At 43.1% G+C, this 18814-nt stretch overlaps 1 protein-coding gene across 1 annotated transcript in view; it reads left to right on the forward strand.

Moving 5' to 3' along the window:
• Positions 1-18814, forward strand: part of LOC126354146 (low-density lipoprotein receptor-related protein 4) — a 765275-nt gene that overhangs the window by 186016 nt on the left and 560445 nt on the right. Inside the window, exon 4 of the mRNA XM_050003556.1 lies at positions 15346-15540. Coding sequence (XP_049859513.1) covers positions 15346-15540 — 195 coding nt within the window. The remainder of the gene's footprint in view (positions 1-15345; positions 15541-18814) is intronic.

The following is an 18814-nucleotide window of genomic DNA, read 5'->3' on the forward strand; positions in this document are numbered from 1 at the left end:
GCCGTCTCTCTCTTCAGTACAGAGTTGTCAGGCGCCATATTGGCATTCTTTTTTGTTTTGTTTTTCTTTATTGTTATTTTCAAACCTGTTTACAGGCAGGCCTACAGCAGCATACTACGCCGCTCTTTGGCCGCAGAGAAACACAAAAGATACAAATGGAAACAATTAGAGAAAAAAATATGGTGGACATATAAACGGAGACAAACACTGTTTAAAATACATGGAGCCGTTCAAGGGCGTAGAGTCGAAGATAAAATTTGATCAGACACTTGGACACATACATAGACGAAAAGTGTCACACGTGAACGTTGGTGCACAAAACGAATAACACTGAACCACTTAAGCACAAAACGACGGCACACACAGAAACACGAGGTGTTGATCTCTGGCGTGCGACCGTGTACGAGTCTGGGGACCTGCCAAGAGAGGAGGAGGGGGGGTGGGAGAGGGAGAGGGGAGAGCAGATGCCATGGGCAGGGGAGATAGGGGGAGGGAGGAAGGGGGAGGAGAAGCCTGGGGGAAGAGGGGTGGAGGAAGGGGATGGGGGAAAAGGAAAGAGAAGGGAGGGAGGGTGCCTAAAGGAAACGATACAGGAAGTGGGGGTGGGGAGGATCAAAGTTGATAGGAGGGGTATATGGAGGGGAGGAGGACATCATCAGGGAGGGGGAGCTGGCGGAAGCCACCTTGGGAGAGGGTAAGGAGGGTGGAGAGTTGGGACGTGGGAATACAGGCGCCGCAGCGGGCGGGGGTGGGAGACGATGGGTGAGACAAGCGGGTGAGGAGGACTGAGTTTGCGGGAGGTCTACAGGATCCGTATCCTTTCAAGGAAAAGGAGGAGGTGGGGGAACAGAATGAGATCGTACGGGATCCAAGTGGGGGAGGGGAGACGGTTGCCATAGGCGTGGCGGAGAGCATGGCGTTCAAGGATTTGAAGGAATTTATAAAAGGTAGGGGGGCGAGGATCCAGGCTGGATGGGCGTAATAAAGGATAGCACGAATGAGGGATTTATAGGTGTGGAGTATTGTGGAGGGGTCCAGACCCCACGTACGGCTGGAAAGGAGCTTGAGGAGATGGAGTCGGGAGCGTGCCTTGGCTTGGATTGTCCGAAGATGGGGGGTCCAGGAGAGTCGACAGTTGAGGGTGACGCCCAGGTACTTAAGGGTGGGGATGAGGGCGATAGGCCGGCCATAGATGGTGAGATAGAAATCAAGGAGGCGGAAGGAAGGGGTGGTTTTGACTACAATGATCGCCTGCATATTGGCATTCATTTCAAGCCTATATTTATATATGCCGTTTCTGAGCACCAGGAAACTGAGAATCACAGGAAAACCCGTTGTTAACTGTGTGATTCGTTCCAATAAAATAATGAGAAACGTCATAATCGTGGCAAAAGAATTATTGTAACTTGGGTATTATAAGAGTAGGCTATATGAAGGCAGCGACACACTGAAAAGCCACTCAAAACGCATAGTTCTTGATACAATTTGTTATAATTAAATTTCATTTAGTAACATATCTACGATTAAGGTTTTTCAGTAAGGGGTAACATACTATGATTAGGCGCAAATTGTGTGTCGTTAATTTAGGGTAATGCGTAGGATCACTTGCTAGTAATGAGTCGTTTTTCAGGGCGGTGGTTCACGGCTTGACACATCCAAATTTTTTTCCTAACATTCGCGTTTTTATTAGGTTCTAATCCTTTATTATTAGTTTAATATAAGTATATACTATAATATTTGGTGTTATGTAAATATAAGTTCACCTTTTTCTAGGGGTGACTCTGTTCGATTGGCTTTTCTCTACTAGACAGCTTGCCCTACTTGTATAAAGACATTTTGCTCCTTTTATTGTTCGTAATTCACATGTTGCAAATACAAAGATTCTGCTACTGGGTAGGAACAGTCATCAAGAAAGACTGACCTTGGGGTTTTACTAAAATGTAGGAATGATGAAATAATAAACATTATTTATTATTCTTATACGGAGAAGTATTCCAAATTTGTACCTCACTGTTTCTAATGAAACTTCTATAAGCCTGTGTCCTTATTGATTGGACATGGTACTTTTCTTTTAGTGGACGATGGAGGAAATGTGCGTTTGATTAGGGCTAACGTGGGAAATTTGCGCGGGTCCGTTGAGTAAACAGTGTGATTTACGAACTAGAAACATCCCAACTGTCGCTGAAGTGCGTTGCGATCGCCTATACCACGGTGGGGCCCATGTACCGTATGCACAAGTCGCATCGTTCCTGAGCGTTCAGCAGCACTTTGAACTCGGCACACTCAACGTTAACGTCGACAGCACGGTCCGTGTGCCGACGGCTTGTCACCTCACCCCTCGCTACGAGTGATTACAACTTTTCTGGATCAGGATAACACCAACTCGCCATTCACAACCACCGTATCTGGTTAATTAACTCACTAAAATCCCTCCGTTGCAAACTAGCACAGAAACTGCATATACAAACCAATTAACGAAGTGTCCACGATAGACTAAAACAAGGAATCATTTCCCTGCATTACCTATACTTAAATTTCGAAGTAAAAACCTCATTGTAGAGAGCACATTGTGCTCATGTGGGAGCGATCTAGATGCTTGTAAAACAATAAACTGGTAGCCAAGATCGCAGGAATACTTTTTACTCCATGATTTCGGTGAAACTAAAGCCGCCATCATCGGATCTAGGGAGAACAGAAAACACTATAAAAGTGGGCTTTCTTTTCTTTATTAAATTTAATTTCCCCCCGAAGGGGGCGGGCTGGCAGCAGCGTAGTATGCCGCTTTTCAGCCTACAGACTTTGTTAAAAATATGAAGAGAATAAATAATAAAAACAGGCGATAAAATGGGAGACTTAAAGAGTAACATGGCGAAAAAAATCGTGGAACTTAAAACAAATAACAGAGGGATGATAAAATACATACGAAGCAGACAGGTAAAACAATAGACCGACAATTAAAAAACAAGGCGACAGTCTGGTTTCTGTTCGCAAAAGATATAAAATTCACACCTAGCGACAGCATGGTTTCTGTTTGCAACACGAGAAAGACGAACAACAGTCACTGAAACACTGCACTAAAAAGTTGGTAAATGTGACATACCACAGCTGAGAGCAGGTGGGGGGAAACCGGACAGATGATGGAAAGATAAAAAAGGAGGGAAGGAGAGGAAAAGCGAAGGGGGGGGGGGGGGGAGGCGGGAAAGGAGCCGATGGAGGATGAGGACCCATAAGAGGGGTGAAAAGTGCTGGTCAGATGCGACAGGGGGTGGGGAAGGCAGAGGAGGGGAATACAAAAGGACTCTGAGGGGGGAGAGGAGAAGGTAGGTAAGGAGAGTTTTGGTGGGGAGAAAACAGGATGGAAGGGGGGAGGAGGGAGCCCAGGGAAAGGATGGAGGAAAGGAGGGGGGTTGGGGATCAGAGTTGATAGGTGGGATAGATGGAGGGAGAGAGGGCATCATCTGGGAGGGGGAGTTGATGGAAGCCACCTTGGGAAAGGGCAACTATCAAGTCTTCGAAAAAAGCACTTGAAATACAAATTCACAATGTCCACGTACTGATAGCTCTCAATATGCCAGTATCGATGAGTTCGAATGTCTATTCATGACGCGCATAAGGGGCATAATATTGGCATGCTAAATTGGCGAAACTAGTAATGAAAATAAAATAACTTCTCAAATTGTACGGCTGTCGTCAAATATTTCAGAAGCCGCTGTCCCGCGTCCACAACGGATCAAAAGAGACAAGGAGGTAGTTATGAAGATCGTGTGTATCGGAGAGCACCGAATTATGTAGGGTTCCAAAGGGAACGGGGTTGGACCTTAGGTACAGAAAAGAATGGAACAGAACATTACGTCCACATGCTAACACCTTTTTATTGGTCTTTTTCACTGACGCACATGTACATTACCATGAAGGGTGAGGTACACGTACACACGTGGTTTCCGTTTTCAATTACGGAGTGGAATAGAGTGTGTCCCGACATGTCAGGCCAATAGATGTTCAATGTGGTGGCCATCATTTGCTGCACACAATTGCAATCTCTGTCGTAATGAATATCGTACACGCCGCAGTAGATCTAGTGTAATGTCGCCGCAGGCTGCCACAATACGTTGTTTCATATCCTCTGGGGTTGTAGGCACATCACGGTAAACATTCTCCTTTAACGTACCCCACAGAAAGAAGTCCAGAGGTGTAAGATCAGGAGAACAGGCTGGCCAATTTATGCGTCCTCCACGTCCTATGAAATGCCCGTCGAACATATTGTCAAGGGCCAGTCTAGTGTTAATTGCGGAATGTGCAGGTGCACCATCATGCTGATATCACATACGTAGACGCGTTTCCAGTGGGACACACTCTATTCCACTTCGTAATTGAAAACGGAAACCACGTGTGTACGTGTACCTCACCCCTCATGGTAATGTAAGTGTGCGTCAGTGAAAATGACCAATAAAAAGGTGTTAGCATGTGGACGTAAAGTGCTGTTCCAGTCTCTTCTGTACCTAAGGTCCATCACCGTTCCCTTTGGATCCCTACGTAATTCGGTGCTCTCCGATACACACGATCGAACAGCGGAGGAGTGGTACTCAAGCGTCAACTTTAGGTTTCAATATCTCCGGATGTAATTAACATTTTACAATGCAACAAACGGCACTGATTACGTATTGGTTTATATGTTGAGATGTGCTAATAAAACTAACTGGGTTCCATTTAAAAAAACGTAGGTTTGTGTTAAAAAACATACTTACGTGCATTTTTTTATGGTTTGTATTAACCAATTACACTAGCCCCTCTCCTCACGTTCGGTCTGTGGAATCGATTCGTCAGTATTTGATGTGGTTTACGAAATATTTCCAGCGGTAACGTTAGGTGACTCACCCTGCATAGTTCTGCCCTTGTACACGATCGCTATCGCACGCGTCGGAAAATCTATAGGATACCCCAGGTCGTATTGTCAGCAGTCACTATTGCATTCCACAGATCTTGTGTTATGCAGCTAGCAATACACAAGCTCTTTCATGTGGCCCACAGCCAGAAGTGATGAGATCGGGGGACCGTGCTGACAACACAATAGGTGCGTTACGTCCAGTCCACCTCCTGGGATAATGTTCATTCAAATAGCGGACCATAGCGCGCTGATAATGTAAAGGAGTCCATTATGAAGCAGTCACACCCTCTGTCGCGCTGCAAGCGGAACATTCTCCAGTAGATCACGGAGGATGGTCGGAAGAAAATGCAAGTAATTGACGTCTCTTTGTTGTCCCAGTAGCTCAAACAGATCGAGTAGGCTGTCAATAACGATTCCCGACCAAACGTAGACGGAGAACTGATGCTGAGAATGGATCTCCAAGATGGCGTGTGATTCTCTTCGTCCCAAAAATGGTAATTGTGTTGACTGAAAACGCAATTTATGCTAACTGTCCATTGCCGTATTATCTCACAGGAAAGCGTTTCCGGCAGTAAGTTATACTGACACTTTTGGTTTATTTTTTAGTATAGAGTCGAGCTTTACAGTCGACAGTTACGGATAACCCATTATAATACTCGCAGGTAAATATAGAGCATGAAAGTTGATGTCAAGCCGCTAGAAGGACCACGTACAGTCCTCACTTTCATTTTCCTAAACTGTAATAATTACTACTACAAGAAGCACCGTACTTGGGATACAATACTGTTACATACCTAAGGCTTGTAACTATAGTAAACCTTACATAGCTGTCCGAAAACAGCCTACTTTCACCGATGAGAAAAGGGCCACATGACATTGCACGATAAGCTTTCTCCTCCCCCACGCCTTCACAATCACGCCCACCCATTTCCCACCACCTGACCATGAAACCCCCCGTGATCTACCCATCCTTCCAACTTTCACAGAACACTCCTCTCCTCTCCATAACCCCCCCCCCCCCCCCCCCGACCACACAAACACATACACTCTCCTTCCTCTGCCACTTTCCAAAAGCTTGGTTCGGGCTCCACCCAATCTTCCATCCCACATTGTTTTTAAAATACTCTTCGCCCAACAACTCTTCCCATATACTAATGTTCTGTAATTTCAGTAAAGCGAAGCGCTTCGTTTTTACAAAGACTGTTGTCAATTGACTGTACAGCAAGCTCCTGATTGCCCAGCATAATACGAAACTAAAAACGCGGATAATCTTAACAAATTTTTACCGGAAACTGCTTATTCCTGTATTTACAAAACAAGCCACATTTCTCATTTGATACAACATCCTTACGTCACTATTCAATGGCAACTAGTGATAGAGAAAAGTTCAATTGATCCTTTGACCTGCATAGTCTAATAACATATCAATGAATTTCAGTGCCTCTGAGTGCGTGATACCAGGTTCCTATACGCACCTGGATTTGTATTCCCTCTCTTACTCTTCAGAAATATCCACTACTACCTGAAAAACACGACATTTCACTTTGCCAATTTCCTACTGGAAACGAAAACAAAAAAATCAACTGCGTTTGTAATGAGATATCGAAAGAATTTTGTTTTCATGTGTGCGTGAAAACACATTTCAAATTTTGGAACGGTCTTACCTGGAATTATGCATAATTTGCAGATTTATAAGTACAACATTCCGATTAAGAAGCATAACCCCTGACAGTTTCGGTACGCTGGCCGCAGGTGCTTCGCGTGTCTGCAATGCGATTTTGTAAACGTAGCTATGGCAATGCCTCTTGATGGCTCTATAAGACAACTGTTTTCCTCTAAAACCGTTTGCGCCTTGCAGTTGAAAGCTGTCAAAACCACTGCCAGATGTCAGGGATTTCCAAAAATTGACTCAGCTTTAGGTGTGTCTTAGTAGAAAAGAATAAACGAATTAAAACTTAATGTATGATGTATTTTTTCACGTGTCCCCGTGTTTATGACGTAATATCTCCTGACCTATGTGTGGTACCATGATAAACTTTTGTAGAGTTGCAGAGGTCATTGTAAGCTACGTGGCCTATCATAATAACGTATAATTTACTTTTTGAAGTCATATACGACTTTCGAATTAACTTGTGGCCCTATATTTCAATGCTCACATTGTGCTTTTCTAGTCATGGCCATTGAAAGACGGCGCTACAAGTTAATGAAAAGCTGTGCATAAAAAAGCACTTATATTCACCTGACGATGAACGGTTGAGGGTCGCTCAATAATAATGCCCAAATTTATTTTATTTTACAGCCGTTGATATACGAGGGGTGTTCAGAAGGTGAGCTGCGATGTGTCGCGCAATGGAAACCACAGTGAAAATCTGAGGAAGCTTTCCACAGACGTGTTGGGCAGTGTCTCTAGTACGCCCGTCGACAGCGTCACGCTGCACTTCGCAGTTCTGAGAGCACAGTGAACACGTAAAGATGCCTAGAAAATAGTGTCTCCCGCCACGTATGGGTACCTGCCGAGAGATTGTGCCTGATTTCATGCAACCCCACATAGCGCAGCTGTCATGCTGTTTCTTCTTCATGACAATTCTCGATTGCACACTGCGTCGGACAATGAAGACGCTCCTGCAGCGTTCTCCGTGGGAAGTGTTTGATCATTCACCGTAAACCCGGACGTGCCTCCCTCTGATTTTCATCCCTGATGACATAAACGAGCTGCAGACCAGTGTGGAGAATTGTCGAAAAGCACAGGCGGCTGCCTTCTATGACGAGGGTATTATATAGTTGCTACAACGCTATGACGAAAGGCTAAGTCGGAGCGGCGACTATCTATGTTGGATGGAAAGTATAGCTAACTGTTGCAAATAAAACATTTTTGATTTTCATTGTGGTTTCCATTTCACGACCGGTCGGAACTTGCTTTCTGGACGACCTTCTTATCTGTAAAAAACGTCCTTTTGGGTGTTTCAGAATTGACGTTTCTTCTGGACTGTGCGAAGTTTCGAACAGTTCACACAGACCGCAGAGTCCTAGTTAACGATCAAAATAGCGTCTACGGAAGATACTGGTTACAAGCAAACTGCTGTAATCGAATTCTTGGAAGTATCACAAAGAAAATGCTGTGTGGAAGGCGAACATTTGGAGTGGCAACATATCTACTAAAGAGACGGCCAACACGCCGCTACCTCGTGCTCTTCTGGAGTATTGCGCAGTGGGGGATCCTTTTCAAATAAGACTGGTGGAGGACACCGAAAGCTAACAAGGGTAGTTAGTTCTGTAACACTGTGAAACAGGGAAGACAGCATCAAGGATATGATACGCGCGCTGGGGTAACAATCATAAAAATCAAGAAAATCAAGGCGTTTTTTCGTTGCAGTGAGATCTTTTCACGAAATTTCAGTCAGAAACTTTCTCAGCCGAATTTGAAAATATTTTGTTGGCGCCAGCCTACAAAGGAAGACATGAAATTTTTTTTTCGGGCATTAGTCTACTGACTGGTTTGATGCGGCCCGCCACGAATTCCTTTCCTGTGCTAACCTCTTCATCTCAGAGTAGCACTTGCAACGTACGTCCTCAATTATTTGCTTGACGTATTCCAATCTCTCTCTTCCTCTACAGTTTTTGCCCTCTACAGCTCCCTCTAGTACCATGGAAGTCATTCCCTCATGTCTTAACAGATGTCCTATCATCCTGTCCCTTCTCCTTATCAGTGTTTTCCACATATTCCTTTCCTGTCCGATTCTGCGTAGAAACTCCTCATTCCTTACCTTATCAGTCCACCTAATTTTCAACATTCGTCTATAGCACCACATCTCAAATGCTTCGATTCTCTTCTGTTCCGGTTTTCCCACCGTCCATGTTTCACTACCATACAATGCTGTACTCCAGACGTACATCCTCAGAAATTTCTTCCTCAAATTAAGGCCGGTATTTGATATTAGTAGACTTCTCTTGGCCAGAAACGCCTTTTTTGCCATAGCAAGTCTGCTTTTGATGTCCTCCTTGCTCCGTCCGTCATTGGTTATTTTACTGCCTAGGTAGCAGAATTCCTTAACTTCATTGACTTCGTGACCATCAATCCTGATGTTAAGTTTCTCGCTGTTCTCATTTCTACTACTTCTCATTACCTTCGTCTTTCTCCGATTTACCCTCAAACCATACTGTGTACTCATTAGACTGTTCATTCCGTTCAGAAGATCATTTAATTCTTCTTCACTTTCACTCAGGATAGCAATTCATCAGCGAATCGTATCATTGATATCGTTTCACCTTGTATTTTAATTCCACTCCTGAACCTTTCTTTTATTTCCATCATTGCTTCCTCGATGTACAGATTGAAGAGTAGGAGCGAAAGGCTACAGCCTTGTCTTACACCTTCCTTAATATGAGCACTTCGTTCTTGATCATCCACTCCTATTATTACTTCTTGTTTGTTGTACATATTGTATATGACCCGCCTCCCCCTATAGCTTACCCCTACTTTTTTCAGAATCTCGAACAGCTTGCACCATTTTATATTGTCGAACGCTTTTTCCAGGTCGACAAATCCTATGAACGTGTCTTGATTTTTCTTTAGCCTTGCTTCCATTATTAACCGTAACGTCAGAATTGCCTCTCTCGTGCCTTTACTTTTCCTAAAGCCAAACTGATCGTCACCTAGCTCATTCTCAATTTTCTTTTCCATTCTTCTGTATATTATTCTTGTAAGCAGCTTCGATGCATGGGCTGTTAAGCTGATTGTGAGATAATTCTCGCACTTGTCAGCTCTTGCTGTCTTCGGAATTGTGTGGATGATGCTTTTCCGAAAGTCAGATGGTATGTCGCCACATCATATATTCTACACACCAACGTGAATAGTCGTTTTGTTGCCACTTCCCCTAATGATTTTAGAAATTCTGATGGAATGTTATCTATCCCTTCTGCCTTATTTGACCGTAAGTCCTCCAAAGCTCTTTTAAATTCCGATTCTAATACTGGATCCCCTATCTCTTCTAAATCGACTCCTGTTTCTTCTTCTATCACATCAGACAAATCTTCACCCTCATAGAGGCTTTCAGTGTATTCTTTCCACCTATCTGCTCTCTCTCCTCTGCATTTAACAGTGGAATTCCCGTTGGACTCTTAATGTTACCACCGTTGCTTTTAATGTCACCAAAGGTTGTTTTGACTTTCCTGTATGCTGAGTCTGTCCTTCCGAGAATCATATCTTTTTCTATGCCTTCACATTTTTCCTGCAGCCATTTCGTCTTAGCTTCCCTGCACTTCCTATTTATTTCATTCTTCAGCGACTTGTATTTCTGTATTCCTGATTTTCCCGGAACATGTTTGTACTTCCTCCTTTCATCAATCAACTGAAGTATTTCTTCTGTTACCCATGGTTTCTTCGCAGCTACCTTCTTTGTACCTATGTTTTCCTTCCCAACTTCTGTGATGGCCCTTTTTAGAGACGTCCATTCCTCTTCAACTGTGTTGTCTACTGCGCTATTCCTTATTGCTGTTATCTATAGAGCTAGAGAACTTAAATCGTATCTCGTCATTCCTTAGAACATGAATATCACAATAAAATAAGAGAAATCAGAGCTTGCACGGAAAGATTTAAGTGTTACTTTTTTCCGCGTGCTGTTTGAAAGTGTAAAGATAGAGAGATAGTCTAATGTGATTCAGTGAACCTTCTGCCAAGTACTTAAGTGTGAATTGCAGAGTAGTCACGTTGATATAGGTGTAGATGTAGATGCACCTAGCGACATATGGGGATACTAACTGCGAAATTTATTGCGAACACAGTTGGTAGCACAGAAGTAATACATTTAAACGTCATATATGATGCGGCAGTTTTTCACGCAACTCATTGTTAATTACATCATATCTCCTAAACTATGATAGGTGACTGGTTCTTAGCTCCAAACGATTGTTGCCTGACAGTAAGAAATCTGCGTACCAAGTCTGGTTGAAATTGGTCCAGTGATTTAGGAGGGGATGTGGAACACACACACACACACACACACACACACACACACACACACACACACACACATACACGCGCGCGCGCGCGCGTGCGCGCGTACACACACACATATGTACGTACATACATACATTTTTGAAATATGTGTGGATATCCGCGTCACGTAACTGCTCAAAACCCTCTTCATAGGCATCGCTATTTAACCACTCGCGGATGTTTTCGTCATGCACGTCGATAGAACCAAAAATTCGTATTCTAAACAAAAATGTTCGCTATAACAAAATACTTCAGGCTTTGTTTCTTTTTCTTTGCTGAAATCAGTGAATTGTGCTCGGAGGATCCGCAAACCGGGCAATCCACATGCGGGAAATCGAGGGCTTGATGTATTTTTTTTAAAAAAAGGAAAATCATTTAAAATCTTCAGCTTATTAAAGCATGTTTTAATAATTGTAAAAACTTTTAGAGACTTTCAATTTTATTTTTTAGAAACTGTGTTCGTGTGTTTTATTAATGCTCTCGACATAAGAGCGGCAATGTACCCCTACCAGCTTAAACTCGTTGCAAGTATATAAATGAAGAATTATGCATATACACACCATCAAGCCTTCAACAGTAGCTATTCAGTGATAACCTCATATTTCACGCATTTCAGAAACGTAATGGTATGGACATACACTTACCATTACGTTCGTGAAACGTACTAGATACAACGGATTTACAAATTTATGTAGCACTGAGTCATCTGAGTCATGGGGAATGTGCTCAGGATCGTGGTCAGAAATACGACTATCACTGAGATCATCTGAGTTTTCATGCAAGTCGTCAAAAGTGGCTGTAATCTCTGAATAAGTGCTGAAGTCCCTCTTAGAACCAGCCATTTTACGTGGCGCTTGCCATTATGTTCCCGTGGGAGACAGCCACTGACTTTTACCATGAAGTATCGCCCTGATGTGTGTTGAGTGAAATTGCAACTTTTTCCTTTTCAGTATATCCCAGTTCCATTATGACTGTGTCTGTGAGAAATAAAAGTCAAGATTAATGTTCTCAAAATAGTCTGCCACTATGTGTGTACACAGCTGCAATCATTTTAAAAATGTTTTGTGACAGTCACAAAAGTCCTTTTTTTGGATTTGCTTGTAGTACTGGTGTATAGTTCTGTCGAATGTCGTTAACTGCTGGTAGCGGTCTCCTTTTATGCCAAATTCAATTTGGAGAACAATCAGAAGTCAGCTGGGGCGGGTCTCAATTGCATTTAGCATTAAATATTTTTTTAAAGAGTGATGACCAATTTCGATAATTTAACTAATTAATGCTAATTTAAAATAAGAATACTATGGAGAATGCAGTGGTCTTCTATACGGTGAGTGTATTTGGTCTGAAGATAGTAGTTAAGCTCCCGAAACTGGTCATCACTTCGCAAAAAAAATTATAACATTAAGTGCGACTGAAACAATATACATATAAATTTTAAAAGTTTTTAAAAATTGTATATAAAGTTTATAGAATGTTACGATAATTGAACAAAAATTGATATTGCTTCATTGCTCCATCGCCATTTTACTTGTGTCAACAGACACATACTGTTACATCCACAGCCGGGACGCCTGCTTTGACTGTCTACGAGGTGCGACAATAAAGTAATGAGAATGATTTTCTGCGCAAGATGTGGCAACCATACAGGCTTGCGTAGGCACAATATCTTTGACCTTGGTCTATAAGGTGCTCCTTTCCAAGCGGCACGTCGATGCAACTGCTCAGTCGTGAGTTGTGCTGTAATAAGTTAACGCGTGTTTGTGTCTCTCGTCATGGAAATGGAACCAGACAATACTGCGCAACGGTATGCCATTTCTTTTTGCGTTAAACTGGGCGAAAAAGCGACGACAACTTACGGTAAGCTTCAGAAGGCTTTTGGAGAGGACGTTATGTCAAGAGCTCAAGTTTTTCGTTTTAACCAATGCAGAACGAATGTTGAAGATGAAGACCGCAGTGGACGACGATCAACCTCACGGACGGATGTCAACTTTGCCAGGGTGTGCAAACTCGTACGATGTGATCGAAGGTTATTTGTGATAATGATTGCAGAAGAACTGAACATCAAGATGTGAGTGAAAGATTTGTGGAAAAATCGTCCCCAAAAATCTCACACCACAACAGGAAAAATGTGGCAGCCGATCTGTTAGAGCAAACAGAAATGAATCCAGAATTGTTGAGCCGTGTTATCACTGGTGATAAAAGTTGTTTTTTTCAGTACGATCCAGAGACAAAAGGGCAAAGTTAGCAATGGTGCTGAAAGGGATCACCCAGACCAAAAACAGCTCGCATGTCAAAGTAAAAAATGAAATGCATGCTTGTGTGCTTCTTTGATTCCAAGGGAAGTTTTTATAAAGAGGGGTGCCTGCTGGACAAACAGTTAACCAATATTACTAAGAAGAAATTTTAGAAAGATTTTGTAAAAGAGTTCTCCGTGTCTGTGCCAACATTGCTGATAACTGGATTCTGCATCCCGATAGTGCGCCATCCCATACTACTCTATCAGTACAGGAAATTTTTAACCTCAGACAAATTTCAGTGTTACCATAGCCACATTATTCAGCAGATATCGCTCTGTGCGACTTTTTTCTGTTTCCAAGAGTCCAAACGGCGGTCAAAGGACACTATTTTCAAGCAACACAAGATGTCCAAAAAGCTGTGACGAGATTCTTGGTGGATATTATAGAAAATAAGTTCCAGAAATGTTACCATCAATGGCAAAAAAAGTGTGTGCAATCAGGAGCGAATTTCTTTGAAGGGGACAACACTGAACTTGACTAAAACTGTAAGCAAAATTGTTTTTTATTATAACTCGTTACTTTATTGTCGCACTTCGTGCACAGCTGCTATTGAAATTTCAAGCACCGCAACGACGCAATTCACCACAAAATAACACTGAAGTTTGGAATTTCGTACAAAGTATCCCTATTGAACTGGGACACTGTGTATTCTGCTGTTCGTTGGTAGCGCCGATTGCTCTGTAACATAAAATAGATGGTAGAGGCGCCTATTTCCCCGCAGCCGCTCATATCTCGAAGATATTTTACGGGAGTAGTAGAAGTATCGCGTGGAGCATAATTTCGGAAGGTAGCAAGAGGGAGTAGAAAGCGCCTCCTACATCTGCATCTACATCTACATCTACATCTACATCTACATCACTACTCTGCAATTCCCATTTAAGTGCTTCTCAGAGGGTTCATTGAACCACAATCATACTATCACCCTACCATTCCACTCCCGAACCTTTCTGTTCGAGCTCTGATTTCTGTTATTTTATTTTGATGATCATTCCTACCTATGTAAGTTGGGCTCAACAAAATATTTTAGCATTCGGGAGAGAAAGTTGGTGACTGAAATTTCGTAAATTGATCTCGCCGGGACGAAAAACGTCTTTGCTTTAATGACTTCCATCCCAACTCGCGTATCATATCTGCCACACTCTCTCCCCTATAACGTGATAATACAAAACGTGCTGCCCTTTTTTCACCCTTTCGATGTAGTCCGTCAATCCCACCTGGTAAGGATCCCACACTGCGCAGCAATATTCTAACAGAGGACGAACGAGTGTAGTGTAAGCTGTCTCTTTAGTGGACTTGTTACATCTTCTAAGTGTCCTGCCAATGAAACACAACCTTTGGCTTGCCTCCCCCACAATATTATCTATGTGGTCTTTCCAACTGAAGTTGTTCGTAATTTTAACACCCAGGTACTTAATTGAATTGACGGCCTTGAGAATTGTACTATTTATTGAGTAATCGAATTCCAACAGATTTCTTTTGGAACTCATGTGGATCAACTCACACTTTCCTTTATTTAGCGTCAACTGCCACCTGCCACACCATACAGCAATCTTTTCTAAATCACTTTGCAACTGACACTGGTCTTCGGATGACCTTACTAGACGGTAAATTACAGCATCATCTGCGAACAACCTAAGAGAACTGCCCAGATTGTCCCCCAGGTCATTTATATAGATCAGGAACAGCAGAGGTCCCAGGACACTTCACTGGGGAACACCTGATATCACCTCAGTTTTACTCGATGATTTGCCGTCTATTACTACGAACTGCGACCTTCCTGACAGGAAATCACGATTCTAGTCGCACAACTGAGACGATACCCCGTAGGCCCACAGCTTGATTAGAAGTCGCTTGGGAGGAACGGTGTCAAAAGCTTTCCGGAAATCTAGAAATACGGAATCAACTTGAGATCCCCTGTCGATAGCGGCCATTACTTCGTGCGAATAAAGAGCTAGCTGCGTTGCACAAGAGCGATGTTTTCTGAAACCATGCTGATTCGTATCAATAGATCGTTCCCTTCGAGGTGATTCATAATGTTTGCATACACAGTATATGCCCCAAAACCCTACTGCAAACCGACGTCAATGATATAGGTCTGTAGTTCGATGGATAACTCCTGCCACCCTTCTCCTCCGTCGCCTACCGCTGACGCTGCTGGCCGCTGCCCGCAGGAGGAGCAGGTGGAGGACGAGGAGGTGTACCCGTGCACGGACGTGTGCCGCGCGGGCCAGTACACGTGCGTGAAGACGTGCGCCTGCATCCCGCCGTCGTGGCGCTGCGATGGACACACCGACTGCGCCGAGAGCGAGGACGAGGACGACTGCGCGCCCGCGCCCGCGCCCGGCGCCGCGCCGCCGCCCGACGAGGTCAGTCGCACCACCGCGCCTGCAGCTTTCTGTTGTTTCTGTCGCTGCTTCTTCGTTGCGTAGATTCCACAGCACAGGCGAAAAACTATATCCCTGTCTTATTGTTGTTGTTGTGGTCTTCAGTCCTGAGACTGGTTTGATGCAGCTCTGCATGCTACTCTACCCTGTGCAAGCTTCTTCATCTCCCAGTACTTACTGCAACCTACATCCTTCTGAATCTCCTTAATGTATTCATCTCTGGTCTCCCTCTACGATTTTTACCCTCCACGCTGCCCTCCAATACTAAATTGATGATCCCTTGATGCCTCAGAACGTGTCCTACCAACCGGTCCCTTCTTTTTGTCAAGTTGTGCCACAAACTCCTCTTCTCCCCGTATTCTATTCAATACCTCCTCATTAGTTACGTGATCTACCCATCTAGTCTTCAGCATTCTTCTGTAGCACCACATTTCGAAAGCTTCTATTCTATTCTTGTCCAAACTATTTACCGTCCATTTTTCACTTCCATACATGGCTACACTCCATACAAATACTTTCAGAATCAACTTCCTGCGACCGTTGCGGTCGGGCGGTTCCCGACTGTTGCACCTAGAACCGCTCGGCCACTCTGGTCGGCGAATACCACAACAACAACTTCTAGGGGGCCATGACCTCAGATGTTAAGTTTCATAGTGCTCAGAGCCATTGGAACCATTTTTTTTAATTGAAAATCATTTAGAGCACTTTCTACCAGTATTCTTGTCTGTTAAGCTTTTACATGACCAGCCCAAACAATAAATTGTATAGTCTGTGATCTTAAACTTTTCCGGCGAATTGAATATTTGTACTATCCGCGGGTGTCCAACTGGGTGAAGTCGTCTTCGTAATACGATATTCAGAGAGCGCACCCTGCTGTCATCTTCAAGTGATGCCTTTAGAAAGAGTGACTTCAGTACGTCCCGCCTCCTTTCTATCGTGATCTCTCCCTACCACTTCCAGAAGTGTTCAGACAGAGCTCGTCGCTTTAGGACGGTGTGGTGAAGGTCGCTATTAAAATTCGAGTAGCTCACAGGCTGATCGACAAGACTGGGGCTATACCCTAAGCAGACCTTGGGACCCAGCGCTGAGGTAAGTAAAATAGCAGCGTCGTCCGGGAGCCACTTCCGCCCCCGACGAGGGCTACAGAAACTCTGATGGACCGACGTACTCGCCCAGGCCTCAGCGATTCCGTCCCCCCACCACTCCACCCGACGCGTCCTGCGACCGGGTATTGGGGGAAGGGGTGGAGAACGATCACGCGGCAAAGGATGTGGCATGTAGCGAAAACGCTCATCCTAGTGGTATCACCGTAAAATGACGGCAACGTACGCTGTCTAAACATCATGTTACGATGACGGCTGCACCCGGCTGGACACCGAGAACAGCACAAACAATAGATTGCATATTGACACCGCTCTTCAATTTTCCAGCTCTGGTATCGACCTGCTGTCTTAATGTTGCTATCCTGTCCTGTACGTTGTTTCGAACCGATGCTCTTTTATCCAGAGCATACATGTTTCTGTTAATGCCAGCGGTTACTCTTTCAAAGGACTCCCACAGTCACATTAAACTGAAGACTGCATTTCATGCAATTATTTAAGCTGAACGTACACTCATAGTTGCCACCATTAGTAGACTAATTAACTGATTTATCGTGGAAGCCTACAGATGTATTCTACCTTACACTTAAGTTGAAAACGCTACTAGAGCTTCACATTGTCCCTTGCAGCATGTGCTTTAAGTCTGCTGACAACTGCTGCACGGTCTAATATGGTTTATGATTTTATCGATACAAAATATAAAAAACTTTAGGGAAACGGGAAAATCCCTCGTCCCCTGCAACTGATTTGGTGGTAGTATCGATGAAAATTTGTCCTTTCGTATTGTCCACTCACCTAATACAGATGTCATCTTCATCTTCCTGATGAATAAGTAACATTGAATACAGTACTCATGACGAGTGTTAGCAGACATAGGCGACATAAAAGTGAAAAAGCTTGCATACTTTGCCTACTTCCATTCCATAAGTCCAACAGCGTGTAATACGTATTATTTGTGGAGTAAACTCACGGACGTCTTGTAGAAACCTCTTCAAAGAACTGGGTATACTAACTACTGCGTCTCAGTATATTTACTCCTTAATGAAATTTGTCCTAAATAATATATCTCTTTTTCCAACAAACAGCTCAGTTCATACATACAATACCTGGAACAAAAATGATCTACACAAGGACTTAAAAGCACTTACTTTAGTTCAAAACGGGGTCCACTACTCAGGAACACTCATCTTCAATAATTTGTCAGCACGCATAAAAAATTTAGTTACAAATAGAGATCAGTTTAAAAGGAGCCTGAAAGACTTACTAGTGGCCAACTCCTTGTACTCCATTGACGAATTTTTTAATAGAAACAAATGATGTGTTGTGTATATTTATACTATTAGTATTGCTATTTCAGCTTAAAAAAATAAAAAACAAAAAAAGGGTGTCATGTTCCACATGCACGAGGATCTCCTCAACACGGATCTATGGAACGAAAACTAATCTAATCTCTAATCTAAAAATCTAATTGTGGAAATGTAGTCGAGCCGCCATGAACTACACAAAACTCCCTCTCAGTTGGTCTATCAGCCATGTTGTTGGAGATCATAATGCAAAAAAAGCTTCTTAAGTTGCTGTTTCCATATATAAAAAAATAATCATATAATACGTTATCTCAATAAAGACATATTTTACAATCACTTCAATCACTTGAGTGTGTCTAGATAATTTAGAATAACCTTGTTCCTAGTCCCCTCATGGTCAGCCAAAAAGAAAAGGTTGTAACGTTCACTTTATCCCTCAGATTTCGTTCCATCTTATATTGTAGCTACACAATGATTCGGTCCAGTTAGGAACAACTACAACACTAGACCCAACATATTAGAATTTCAGGGATGGAATCTGCTTAGCTGGAAAACGTCCAACCAAGTGCACTGACCGAAAGGAAGTTACAGCAATAAAGCGGTTTTGATTGCCAGCTCCTGATATTTACACTTTTTACTCGTAAGCTGCTAATTTAGCAATGGAGGGAGCAGTAGGATGTTAATACACGGTTGGCCATAAGTCAGTTGTCACAAACAGTTTGAGTTCATGTTGTTTGATGTTATCTGAGGAACAATAAATGGATAGTTAACTGCAAAACAGTGTTTATTTGTTTTGCAAACGTGGTGGAAAAATGACCATAATTACAGTTATCATTGTGATTTGTTTGTAGA

Source organism: Schistocerca gregaria, chromosome 3 (genome assembly GCF_023897955.1).
Source record: "Schistocerca gregaria isolate iqSchGreg1 chromosome 3, iqSchGreg1.2, whole genome shotgun sequence".
Classification (NCBI taxonomy): domain Eukaryota; kingdom Metazoa; phylum Arthropoda; class Insecta; order Orthoptera; family Acrididae; genus Schistocerca; species Schistocerca gregaria.